This window comes from Carcharhinus amblyrhynchos, chromosome 5 (genome assembly GCF_965287045.1).
Source record: "Carcharhinus amblyrhynchos chromosome 5, sCarAmb.v2.hapA, whole genome shotgun sequence".
In the NCBI taxonomy this organism is placed as follows: domain Eukaryota; kingdom Metazoa; phylum Chordata; class Chondrichthyes; order Carcharhiniformes; family Carcharhinidae; genus Carcharhinus; species Carcharhinus amblyrhynchos.
In genome coordinates, this window is record NC_137328.1 from 120,308,990 (window position 1) to 120,322,888 (window position 13,899).

Genomic DNA, 13,899 nt, shown 5'->3' on the forward strand with positions numbered 1-13,899 from the left:
ATCGCAAAGATGTGCGTGTTAGGATTAGCAGTGTAAATATGTGGGGTTACGGGGATAGGGCCTGGGTGGGATTGTGGTCATTGCAGACTCAGTGGGCTGAATAGCCACCTCCTGCACTGTAGGGATTCTATGGATATGGATTCTATAGATAAATGCTTGGAATGATCTCCTAAAGAGGTCATTTACTCTGGCTGGAGTGTCTAGGACAAGGGGGATGGATGGGATGGCAGTTTCAGTCTATGTTTACTTTAAAATTCATTTACAGTATATGGGTGTGGCTAGCTAGACCAGCATTTATTGTCCATCCATAATTACCTTTGAGAAGGTCGCCCAAGAAGGTGATATGCCTTCTTGAATCACCACAGTCCCTGTGGTGTAGGTAGACCCACAGAGTTGTTAGGAAGGATTTGATTTGTTATTGTCACATGTATTGGGACACAGTTAAAAATATTGTTGTACATTGTACAGACAGGGAAGAAGCTGTTCTTGGTACGTGATCTCAAACTGAGTCAGACTGAGTTGAGGAATTTCTTAACTCAAAGGACTGTGAATCTTTGAAATTCCCCATTGGGCTGTGGATGCTCAGCTGTTGAGCATATTCAAGTCTAGTAGTGTTTTTAGACTTCTGGAGATTCAAGGAGATGGTGAAAAGCAGAATCAAGGTCAAATGGCCTCCTCCTGTTTCTTTCTTGTAACATTCTTATAAAGTGAGGTGACCCACATCAAAACGTTGGACTTCTTCAGGACATAATTGGTTAATATACTGAGTATTTTAAGATATCAGCAGGGGGTGTACTTTGAAGGACTGAACGGCCTCTTCTCTTTCCTGACTTTTTACGTTCCTGTTATCTTACTTTAATTTTTTTGTTTACATTCCAAACAACTACTTACTAATTGAGAGAAGCGAACTAGAACGCATGGGACATACCAGCTAAAACATCGGTGGCTGTGGCGAACATTTGTACACTTGTTTCTGCTGCTACCTCTCCTTCCTTTCTTACCTGGTTGCGCTTACCACCCGCAGACTTCCACCGTGTGTGTAGCAAAAATCATACTGGAGAATCTTTGTGTACAAAAAGTTATTTCTTTGACTTGGCTTTAGTCTCTCCAATTTTCACCAGATCCATCCTTATGATTGGAATGTTGATCTCTCCTCATTATTGGGGCAGCCGATGGCACAGTGGTTTGCGCTGCTGTCTCTCAGTGCCAGGGGCCTGGGTTCAATTCCCGGCTTGGGTCACTGTGTGGAGTCTGAATGTTCTACATAAGAACATAAGAACATAAGAAATAGGAGCAGAAGTAGGCCATCTGGCCCTTCGAGCCTGCCCCGCCATTCAATAAGATCATGGCTGATCTGTCGTGGCTCAGTTCCACTTTCCCGCCCTCTCCCCATAACCCTTAATCCCTTCTCTTATCAAAAACCCATCAACCCGCTTCTTAAAAATATTTAGCGAGGCAGCCTCCACCACTTCAACGGGCAGAGAATTCCAGAGATTCACCACCCTTTGAGTGAAGAAGTTCCTCCTCAACTCCGTTCTGAACCGCCCCCCCTTTATCTTGAGGCTGTGCCCCCTAGTCCTACTGTCTTTTTTTCTCCATGTTTGCGTAGGTTTCCTCCCACAGCCTGAAAGACGTGCTGCTTAGGTGCATTGGCCAGGCCAAATCCTCCTTCACTGTACCCGAACAGGTGCCGGAGCGTGGCAACTAGGGAATTGTCGCAGTAACTTAATTGCAGTGTTAATGTAAAGCTACTCGTGAATGTTAATAAATAAACTTTAAACCTTAGTGTGTCGCGTATTGGTGAATCTTTGTCTTGTGTACAAAAAGTTATTTCTTTGACTAGCCTTCAGTCTCCAGCTTTCACCAGACACAGACTTGCCTCCCTGTAAAAAAAAATCCCCAGATCCATTCTTATGATTGAAATTTTGATCTTTCCTTATGATTGTTCTTCTGTGGCATTTGCCCATTGCTCTCTGAGAAGTATTTTGGCAGAGAAAATTGCGCAAAGGAGTTGTGTAAATGAATTGTCCTCATTCCAATGCAGGATAGATTTTTTAAAACTCACATCCTGACTCTGTTTCACTTGATTGGACATTTGCCCACAAGTAGTTTATGCATTTGAACCAAGTGTTTGTCTGATGTTGCAGCAAATCAGTTTTAAATGGGTTTGTGATTTGTTGAATTATATCCCATAAGAGATGCCTGGACCTCTGGCTGAGGGGGGTGAGATACCACTGAACTGTTGCTATAAACTTTGCACCAGTGGTTTGGAGGGGGAAATACAACAACACCCAGCTGGTTACACCAACAACTGAGGCCACGCCCACCCACCGCGCAGGCGTGGACTCTGGCGGCCGCGCCTGCGCAGACCGCTCGCTGGGCGGCCTGGCAACGGCGGCGGCTCCGGAGGATCGGGAGCGGCGGGGAGAGGGAGAGGTGAGTGAGGGAGAGGGGGAATGAGGGAGAGGGGAGAGGATAGAGAGAGGTGAGTGAGGGAGAGAGGGAGGATAGAGGGTGAAGGAGTGAGGGAGAGAATGAGTGAGGGAGAGGATAGAGGGTGAAGGAGGGAGAGGGGAGACGATAGGGAGAGGCGAGTGAGTGAGTGATTGAGTGAGTGAAAGGGGAGGGAGAGCTGAGTGAGTGAGAGGAGGGGATAGAGAGGAATGAGGTGAAGATGATAGTGAGAGGAGGGGTGATAAGGGGGATAGTGAGGGGGAGGAGGGAGGGCAAGTGCTGGGATAGGGAGTGACTGAGGGGATGGGGTAGGGAGGTGGGTGAGGGAGGGTGTGTGTCCCGGGGCAGTGATTTATTCCTGGGGGTTGGGGGGGGGTGGGGAAGGCTGTTTTGGCAGTGACCCCCCCCCCCCCCCCGTCTCCAGCTCCCCCCCCCCCCGCCTCCAGCTCCTCAGCCCCCTCACCGCTCTCAGCTCTGATCTCTCTCCCCTGCTCCCTCACCCCACCCCGCCCTCACCATCCCCCCCCTGACCCCGGCTCCCCCTCACCATCCCCCCCCCCCGCCCTCACCATTCCCCCCCCCAAACCCTGGCTCCCCCTCACCATCTCCCCCCTCCCCTCCCCCCCACCCCGGCTCCCTGCCCCCCGGCTCCCCCTCACCATCTCCCCCTCCCCCCCCCCCACCATCCCCCCCCCACCCTGGCTCCCCATCACCATCCCACCCCCTCACCATCCCCCTGGCTCCCCCTCACCATTTCCCCCCCCCCCCCCAATCACCATCCCGGCTCCCCTTCACTATCCCCCCCCCTCACCACCCCCCCCAACCCCGGCTCCCCCTCACCATCCCCGCTCCCCCCCCCCCCCCCCGGCTCCCCCTCACCATCCCCGCGCCCCCCCGGCTCCCCCTCACCATCTCTTCCACCCCCCCCCCGCCTCCCCCTCACCATCCCCCATTCCGCCCCCCTCCCCGGCTCCCCCTCACCACCCCCCCCCCACCCGGCTCCCCCTCACTATCCCCCCCCCCCCCCACCCCGGCTCCCCCTCATTATCCCCCCCCCACCCCGGCTCCCCCTCACTATCCCCCCCCACCCCGGCTCCCCCTCATCTTCACCCATCTCATTCTGCTTCCTCTCTTCCCCCCCACCCACCCCCAGCCTCTCTCCTCTCTCCCCCTCCACCCACCTCCCTCCCCCTCCCCCACCCTCAGCCTGTTCCTCTCACCCTCAGTCATCTGTCCGTTCCTCTGCCCCCAGGTCCATCCCCTCCCCTGAGGAGTTGAGTGTTGGCTGCCTTTGGTACAATGTTAGTCAGGGGGGCAGACACACCAGGCTGTGTGTGTAGTGTTAAAATCCCCTTCTGTCCGCACCATTAGCTACTGAGCGAGACGCAACAGAGTGTGACAAAGGAATCTGAATGGGGCAGTGACACAGCCTATTCTGCCAGAGTCCCCAAGTGTCGAGTGGCAGCTCCAGGGCTCTACTGAAAGATTGACAGGTCCCAGAGAGGAAGGAGCAGATTGAAACACAATCGCGCTTTCCCCATGATTAGTAGACACTTCAGTGTCAAGCGTTTTACATTATAGTTTCCCAGAATTTTCACGCCTTGAAGGTTGTGAATGATTTTAATTCACGAGTTTGTGAATACCATCAGGATACGGTTTTTGGTCTACCCACCTCCCTTAAAATACAGTTTGTCCAAATTACCGTCCAGTGTAGTAAAGTCTGCATTGTGAATGTCATGTTCCCAAAAGCCCTCGGCTGTTTACTGCTCAGCTTAGGGGGAATGAATGGGTACCTGGTTCACATTGTCTCCCCTTAGGGGACTTTCAGTGTACAGCCACCAAGGGGATTCCACATAATGAGCACAGAGTTTCTGTACTTTTCAACCCAGGCAGTAATCCCTGCACATAGTTTTAAAATGGGTATAACAATTTATCAGCTTCAGTAGTACCTTGGTCATTCATTTCCCCACCCCCCCCCACCCCAAGAAATGGAGTTAATGATTTTACCCGCGTCACTGATGTGTAGTGTTGCAGTTGAATAAAAGCTTGGTTGAATCTCCCCCCCCCCCCCCCCCGCCCTTTGGAAATGGTGTGTGTGTGGATAGACGATTCTGTGAATGTTCGAAACACCCATGATATGAATCAACTTCGCTTGTGTAAATAGCTGTGAGTGAGCATATGTTGGCCCATCAGTTGATTCACCGAGTCACGATAGCGGGTGTCTCCGAGAGCCGTACGGCATAGAACAAGGCCATACGGCATAGAACAAGGCCATTCGGCCTGTTATCTGGAGCATCCCCTGGTGTCTATACGTAGTCTCCCCTTAGGGGATTTTCAATGTGAACCAGGTCCCCATTCATTCTCCCTAAGCTGATTAATAAACAGACATGAGCTTTTTGGGAACATGATGTCCACAATGCAGACTTTATTACGCTGGACTGTAAGCAGGGCAAAGTATATTTTAAGGGAGATGGGCAGAACAAAAATCATATCCTGATGGTATTCACAAACTCTTGGATTAAAATCATTCTGCCAGCTCTCTAAGAGCTAAACTTTTGCCTCCTTCCCTCCCTCCCCCCCTCCCCATAGCAAATGTTGACGCTTCTTAAGATACAGATCCTTTGTTTACTCCAGACAAAGGCATGGGAATATTGCATTACAATAAAATACTTGAAACCATTTTGGTGGTGCAACTATCTTATTGCTAAAAGGTGCTTTGGGTTTGTTCAGATCTTTAGCTATGGTAAATCTAAATGATGAAATAAGTGGGGGAGCGTAATCAAGCACCTTGTTTGCCCTCAAAGTCTTGTCGGGAACTCTGGTTCATAATGTGCGTTCTGTACCTTGGTAATTTCGATGTGTCCCAGTATTTACACGTGTTTGTTTGCTTTTGAAATAGTTATTTGAAGTTGAAGTGAAAGGGAATGGATGTGACGTGACCAAGCTTGGCTGGATATCAGATTGCTCATCATTCAGCACATCCTTTGTTGTGATGAGGTTCCTTTGGAGATCTGCCTTGGACTGAAGCTTCGGAGACAGAACGAGACAGAATGGATGAATCCATTTTACTGGACCTGCTGGAGTGTCCCGTGTGCTTAGAGCGGCTGGACGCCACGGCCAAGGTGCTGCCGTGCCAGCACACCTTCTGCCGGCGTTGCCTGCAGGGCATCCTGAACTCCAGGAGTGAGCTGCGCTGCCCCGAGTGCCGGACTTTGGTGGACTGCAGTGTCGACGAGCTCCCCACCAACATCCTGCTGGTCCGACTGCTTGACGGTATCAAACACCGGCCAAGGAGACCTGGCAGCAGCGGGGTCAATGGCAACAACAACGTCAATGGTACTGCCAGGGTGCAGGGCGACGGGACCATTACTACTACCAATTGTGGCACTGCGTTGCGGGATCTTCAGAGCATTCACCGAGTGCAGGCACGTAGCCCCCCAGTCAGGGTAGGTTAACAGTTGGTCTTCACGTGTAGGGCATGTTAATGTGAGTACAATTACATTTAAACATCGAGGAATTAAAGTGTTTGCATGTTGGAACTTTAACATTCCGAGTTATTCTGGCATTAGATTGTCGCTTGTAAACATTTGCTGCTTGTGTTTTGACACAGCTGCATGTAACCAGACGAATGATTATTCTAAAATACTCCTCTATCAGAAACACTGCTAGTTCAAAATGTTTGTTGAAAAGGGCTGTGAAATGAACGATCCTTCTAACTCTACCAGATCCATATCTCTGGCCCGCGTGCACTGTCATACTCTGGGGAGGATGCTCCCAGAGCCTTTTGCTGCATATTCTGGCTGCAGTTTGGTTTTAAGCCGAGCAGTGTCTATCTATTCTGCTTAACTGGCACTGCACTTTCGCTGCCCAGGAGAACATTCTGTGTTTGCATGGCGTCTCATGCAATCCTTCACTTGCATAAACTTTAAAATCTAAATATTTTGAGAGCATGAGTGACAGGCTTCATGTTGCCTAAACACTTGCATTCAATCGTGACCAGTTTATGTTGCTCCCAAAGGCTCAAGAATTGAACCCCCAATCGTCCTGGGCACGTTATGAACTGTTTGCTGATGTTACGCCTCCCTGTTAGCTTGTGTTGTGGGATCACTTAGCTCAGCAGTCAGCTCGTGTCTCAGTTTGTACTGTGCCCTGACAACAGTCTGAGAATGGTGGCATAGTGGCTAGCACTGCAGCCTCTCAGTGCCAGGGATCCAGGTTCAATTCCGGCCTCAGATCACTGTCTGTGTAGAGTCTGCGCATTCTCCCCATGTCTGCATGGGTTTCCCCCGGGTACTCTGGTTTCCTCCCACAGTCTGAAGTGTGTGGGTTAGGTGGATTGGCCATGCTAAATTACCCATTACTGTCCCAAGATGTGTAGATTAGGTGGATTAGCCATAGTAAATGTGTGGTTATGGGGATAGGTTGGGGGAAAGGTCCTGGGTAAGGTACCCTGTCAGAGAGAGTTGGTGCAGACTCTGGGTGGAATTACTTCCTTCTGCACTGTAGGGATTCTATTAGGTGAAAATTTCTTGCTAAAGTTTCAACATAAACCACCTCGAATAGAGTTGTGGTAGCCCCGTTCTAAATAATAAATACGCCCCATCGCCCACCCAAGCTAATCAGTTTTATCAGCATGCTGCTCATGGTTTATTTTGGACAGACAAATGTAATTTGCAATTCAATATGCTTTAAGTGAAACTATGTACACCACATCAACAAAATGGTAACTCATAAACTCAGCAAAGGTTGCTGATCTAACCCCATTCCCTTGTAACTCTTAATATGTGTGTCTTATGACACCACCTATCAGATGGTTAACAGACTACTGAGTGTATTGGGAAGTGTTCACTTAAGCTCGTGTAGAAACGCAAGGTGGCTTGCACCCGCCGATCTCCAGTGTGTTGAGACAATTTGTTAAAGATGTAAGGTGCACAATATTTGAGAACTGCTGCACTCCCGGTTGATGTCTGTCACTGCTGCAGTTTGTATGTGTCGGAAACGTTTCTTTCTCTGTTGAGGTTTGAGTTTAGGATCATAGAATCAGCAGTGTGTAAAGTAGCCATTTGGCCCATCGAGCCTGCGCCCTATCCCCGTAACCTCATGTATTTACTTTGCGAACGTGCAAACTCCACACAGACAGTCACCCAAGGCCGAGAATCGAACCCTGGTCGCTGGCGCTGTGAGGCAGCGGTGATAACCACTGTGTCACAATGTGTTGTTGAATATTGTTACCATTATATGTGATCTCACCTCAGGGAAGTGGCGCAGCCTCTCGTGCTTTGATTACGTGTACCATGTGTGCCAACATTTGCAGTTTTTAGGGAGATGAACCAATGACACTATTGCATCAGAATCTGTTTTAGCACAGCTTCAAATCTCTCAGTAAATGGCTCCATGCCTAATTTAATCTGAAAGCGCTTTGGGTTTAGTACCCCTGACCTTGCAGCTAAATTTGGCACTGCCTTATTCCAGAAACAGTCCCATTCCATTCATTTTGTGCGGCTAAAATGATGGAATTCAGAATTAAACTCGTGTTGTGTGCCATTCTCTGACTTTGCATTGTGTGCAAGCAGACTTTGGAAATTCCTTTGGCCTTGTGCCAATGGCTGGAAAATGTTTCTGTCTCGGGAATCAGCGGGTCATAGAATGGAATCATAGCAACACAACAATGCAGCAAGAGGCCATTCAGCCCATCGGGTCTGCACCAACAACAATCTCACCTAGGCCTTATCCCCATACACCACATATTTACCCTGCTAATCTCCCTGACCCTAAAGGGCAATTTAGTATGGCCAATCAACTAACCTGTGCATTTTTGGGAGGAAGCACAGTAAGAAGTCTCGCAACACCAAGTTAAAATCCAACAGGTTTATTTGGTAGCAAAAGCCACCTGATGAAGGGGCAGAGCTCCGAAAACTTGTGGCTTGTGCTACCAAATAAACCTGTTGGACTTTAACCTGGTGTTGTGAGACTTCTTACTGTGCTTACCCCAGTCCAACGCCAGCATCTCCACATCTGTGGGTGAAGGAAAGTGTTAAATTAAAAGCGGAGGAATTTAGAGTAGCTAAGAGCAGTGGGCGAGAAGAGGATTGGGAAAGGTTTAAATGTCAACAAAGATTGACAAAGAAGTTGATAAAGGAGGGTAGGAGAAGCTATGAAGCTGGGCTAGCACTTAATATAAAAAAGGATAGCAAGAGTTTTTATAAATATATAAAAAGGAAGAGGCTGGCTAGGGTGAACGTTGGTCCTTTAGAGGATGAGAAAGGGGACCTAGTGGTAGGGGATGGGGATATGGCTAAGGTCTTGCATAACTTTTTTGTTTCTGTCTTCACGGAGGAGGACGTGAATAATTTGCCGGGTGTTAGCGATGGAAAGGTGGTAGGACTGGAGGGTCTTAATGACATTACTGTTACTAGAGAGGTGGTGCTCGACAGACTGGAGGGGCTGATTGTGGACAAGTCCCCAGGACCGGATGGAATGCATCCGAGGGTTCTGAAAGAAATGGCGGAGGTTATAGTGGATGCCTTGGTGGTTATTTTCCAGACGTCGCTGGATTCCGGGGAAGTGCCGGAAGATTGGAAAACGGCTAATGTTACGCCGTTGTTTAAGAAGGGTGCCAGGCAAAAGGCGGGGAATTATAGGCCGGTTAGTTTAACGTCTGTGGTAGATAAAATGTTAGAATCCGTCATTAAGGAGGAAATTGCAAGGCATCTTGAAGGGAATTGCTTGATAGGGCAGACGCAACACGGTTTCATTAAAGGGAAGTCGTGTCTGACAAATTTACTGGAGTTCTATGAGGATGTGTCTAGGGCAGTGGATAGAGGAGAGCCGGTGGATGTGGCCTTTCTGGATTTTCAGAAGGCGTTTGACAAGGTACCTCACAAGAGGTTATTGCAGAAGGTCAGGGGACATGGAGTTGGGGGTAGGGTGTTAGCATGGATAGAGGATTGGTTGTCAAATAGGAGGCAGAGAGTGGGGATCAATGGGTGCTATTCGGATTGGCGGTTGGTGACTAGTGGGGTGCCCCAGGGGTCGGTGCTGGGGCCTCAGCTATTTACCATTTATATAGATGATCTGGAGGAGGGAACCGAGTGTACGGTGTCGAAATTTGCTGATGACACCAAGATTGGGGGAAAGGCAAATTGTGCGGAGGGTGTGGAGAGTCTGCAGAAGGATCTAGATAGGCTGGGCGAATGGGCCAGGAAATGGCAAATGGAATTTAATGTTGGCAAGTGTGAGGTGGTCCACTTTGGTAGGAAGAATGGTAGGAAGGACTATTATTTACGTGGCGAAAAACTGCAGCAGGCGACGGTGCAGAGGGACCTCGGGGTCCTTGTGCATGAGTTGCAAAAACCCAGCTTGCAGGTGCAGCAGGTGGTCAGGAAGGCGAATGGGATGCTGGCCTTCATAGCGAGGGGGATTGAATATAAAAGTAGGGAGGTCTTGCTGCAGCTGTATAGGGCATTGGTGAGGCCGCAGCTGGAGTACTGTGTGCAGTTTTGGGCGCCACACCTGCGCAAGGATATTTTGGCCTTGGAGGGAGTGCAGAGGAGGTTTACTAGGCTGATACCGGAGTTGAGGGGGTTGAGCTATGAGGAGAGGCTGAATAAACTGGGCTTGTACTCGTTAGAGTTTAGAAGAATGAGGGGAGATCTCATTGAGACGTATAAGATGATGAATGGGATGGATAGGATAGAGGTGGAAAGACTCTTCCCGCTCAAAAAAGACAGTAGGACTAGGAGGCACAGCCTCAAGATAAAGGGGGGGCGGTTTAGAACGGAGTTGAGGAGGAACTTCTTCACTCAGAGGGTGGTGAATCTCTGGAATTCTCTGCCCGTTGAAGTGGTGGAGGCTACCTCGCTAAATATTTTTAAGACGCGGGTTGATGGGTTTTTGGTAAGAGAGGGGATTAAGGGTTATGGGGAGAGGGCGGGAAAGTGGAACTGAGCCACGACAGATCAGCCATGATCTTATTGAATGGCAGGGCAGGCTCGAAGGGCTAGATGGCCTACTCCTGCTTCTATTTCTTATGTTCTTATGTTTGTTCTTATGAAACTCGTGCAGACATGGGGAGAACGTGCAAGCTCCACACACACCCAAGGCTGGAATCAAATCTAGGTCCCTGGCACTGAAAGGCAGCAGTGCTAACCACTGTGCTGCCTTTCTTGTGCAATCTTCTTGCATCAATCATTCAATACAAACAAGCCTGGATAGTAATAGTAGGCAATATTAGCACAGGAGTGGTTGGTATCCTGATGCAGTCAGAATGGTGGTTTCATAAATTATTTCTAGCATATCTGCTAAAGTAGCAGATGGAGTAGGGTGATATTTGAAAGTGCCAAAGCACTAAATTCAGCAACTGTGGTTTCTACACTGCAGTGTCTTGGCAGAAATTGAGCATTCAGCGATGTGTTATTATTACAAGCAGTTTTGCAGTGTCACCAGGTTCAGCCTGTAGTACAAAAGACCTGGTATCTTAAGGTGTTGCTGAAAGCTTGTTGCTACATTTTTCTTTTTTTAATTAGCTGGAATTTTTGGTGCTCTGGCAGTAATACTGTCAATTACTGATTGACAGTAATGCCAGCGGCCGAAATGAAATGTGGGGTGATTTGTGTTTGGACATTACAGTTCTGTGTTTGAGTGCTGAGCCCTTGGGAGCTCTCTTCACAAGCTGTATGGGTGCTTTTACATTTCAAAAAGCCCAATGGATGGGAAACACATGATTCTCACTGTTGTTAATACTTATTTGCTGACTGTTTTAATATCAACGGAGATGTGCTTCTGCTTGGCTCAGGGGAGATATTGTCACTGAACTAGTAATCCAGAGACCTAGTGTAATGCCATGGCAGATGTTGAAATTTGAATTCAATAAAAACCTGGAATTAAAAGTCTAATGATGACAATGAAACCATTGTCAATTGTCAGATGTTTACAGCATGGAAACAGGCACTTCAGCCCAACTTGTCCATGCTGTCCCTTTTTTTTAAAACCCCTAAGCTAGTTCCAATTGCCCGCATTTGGCCTATATCCCTCTGTACCCATCTTACCCATGTAACTGTCCAAATGCTTTTTAAAAAACAAAATAGTATCCACTTCTACTGCTACCTCTGACAGTTTGTTCCAGACCTCCTGTGTGAAAACTGATCTGGTTCCCTTTAGGGAATGAAATCTGCTGCCCTTACCTGGCCTGGCCTTACATGTGACTCCAGATCCACAGCAATGTGGTTGATTCTTTAAATGCCCTCTGAAATGGCTGAGCAAGCCACTCAGTTCAAGGCAACTAGTAATAGGTGACAAATGTTGGCTCAGCCAGAGAAGGCCATATTTGCATGAATGAATAAGAAAAAAGATGGTAGCGGTCACAGGTTTGGAAGGTGCTGCCAAAGGAGCCTTGATGAGTTGCTGCAGTGCATCTGCGGCAATGTCAGTGGTGCACACCCCTGTCACTGTTCCATGGCGGTGGAGGGAATGAGTGAATATTTGCTGATGGGATGTCAATTAAGCAGGCTGTTTTGCCCCGGATGGTGTTGAGCTTCTTTATTGTTGCTGGAGCTGCATACGTCCAGCCAAGTGCAGAGAATTCCATCACCCTCCTGACTTGTGTCTTGTAGATGGGGGACAAGCTTTGGGGAGTTACTCGTTGCAGGATTCTAGCCTCTGGTCTGCTCTTGTAGCCACTGTTTATGTGGCTAGTCCAGTTCAGTTTCTGGTCACCCCCCCCAGGCTTTGTGGAGTCAGAGTAAGTTGGTGATTGATGTGATCCTTTCTCAGGTGCCACAGTTTGTTGTTGGACACCGGTTGGGATTCTCCCTTGGAAAAATGGGTGACCAGGTCGAATGGTAATTTGCCTCAGGCAGTTCTCTCTAGAAATCTCAGCTAAGACTTGCAACCTGTCCAAAGGGCCCACTGATGATAAAATGCCATATGGCAGTCTGACTTCAAAGAGGAAGGTCAGGTAATGAATTGAAAGGCAGCAGTGGCAGTAAACCAAAATCTCTGCCCTCGGGGCAGGACCATTTTCTTCACTATTTGTAAAATAAATTCAACACTAACAGAAAAGGCATACTTTTATTGTCAACTTGTGCAGGTGTGATGACAGCTTGGGTACATTCTGAATTTGTGTAATTAAAACGGGACATTTCCAGAAATGGAGTTCTCAGTTTTGTTACTATAGTTACCAAACATGAAGTGTTGGTGAGATGCCCGCGTACCAAGTTAATTATTTCGGAAACAAGACAACACAGCAGCTCCAGAGAAAAAAAAAATGCATTTTAAACATCCATACAGCAACAAATTTGTATTTATATAACGTATTTTAACGTTGCAAAATGTCCCATAACGTTTCACCAGAGCAACTGTCTCACGCAATTTGACCCCGAGTCACATGAGATATCAGGACAAGAGACCAACAGCTTCCCTTAAAGGAAGGGAGAAAAGTACAGTGAAAGAAATTGAGGTGAAAATCTCGAGCAGTGCTTGGGGTCAGCGCGGCTAGTGACACACGTGCCAGTCATGGAGCAATAAACATGGGGGATGCGCAAGGACATTTTTTGTGCTGCTCATTCATGGGATGTGGGCATCACTGGTTGAACCAGCTCACTTCTGACTGAAACCATTTATTTCCCATCTTTAATTGCCCTTGAAAGGGCACTTAAGAGTCAACCATTTTGCTGTGGGTATCGAGTCACATGTAGGCCAGACCAGGTAGGAATGGCAGATTTCCTTCCCGGAGAGACAATACTGAGCCGGAGTGGTTTATACAACAATCAACAGTGATTTCATGGTCACCATTAGACTTGTCTTTCCAGATTTCACCAGCTGCCATGGTGAGATTTGAACCCTGGTTCCCAAATCAGTATCCAAGGTCTTTGAATTGTTAGCCTAGTGACAATATCACTCTGCCACTGAGTCCTCTGTCGTAGAACCATGGAATCTTACAGTTCAGAAGGAAGCCATTCGACCCATCGAGTCTGCACCTATCAGAATCCCATCCAGGCCCTCCCCTCATAACCACAACCCCATGCATTTACCCTAACTAGTCCCCCTGACACTAAAGAGCAATTTAACGTGGCCAATCCACCTAACCAACACGTCTTTCAGACCGTGGGAGAAAACTGCAGCACCTAGAGGAAACCTGTGCAAACTCCACACAGATAGTGACCCAAGCTTGGAATCAAACCCGGGACCCTGGTGCTGTGAGGCAGCAGTGCTAACCACTGTGCCACCCTGTATTCGACGACACCAGAATTTGGAAGGTTGCGGGGCTGGAGGAGGTCAAAGACAAGGAGGGATGGGGACAAGGATGAATTTGACAGCAGGGATGGGGACATTAAGATAGGCTTTGCGGCCTCAGAGCCTATGTACTTCAGTGCACACAAGTGATGGGTTAATGGGACTTGGTGTGATTTGGGGGAGCACGGTGGCATAGTAGCTAGCACTGCTGCC

The 13,899-nt window shown here is 48.3% G+C and overlaps 1 protein-coding gene across 3 annotated transcripts in view; it reads left to right on the top strand.

Moving 5' to 3' along the window:
• Window positions 1–2,385: 2,385 nt before the first annotated feature.
• sh3rf1 (SH3 domain containing ring finger 1) overlaps window positions 2,386–13,899 on the top strand; it is a 182,508-nt gene continuing 170,994 nt past the window's right edge. For 2 of the 3 annotated variants that reach the window (XM_080189485.1, XM_080189487.1), the window contains exons 1-2: window positions 2,386–2,436; window positions 5,354–5,900. In XM_080189485.1, coding sequence (XP_080045611.1) covers window positions 5,505–5,900 — 396 coding nt within the window. In that variant the 5' untranslated portion in view covers window positions 2,386–2,436; window positions 5,354–5,504. Of the gene's footprint in view, window positions 2,437–5,338; window positions 5,901–13,899 lie in introns of those variants that run through there. The other variant, XM_080189486.1, reaches the window with a different exon arrangement.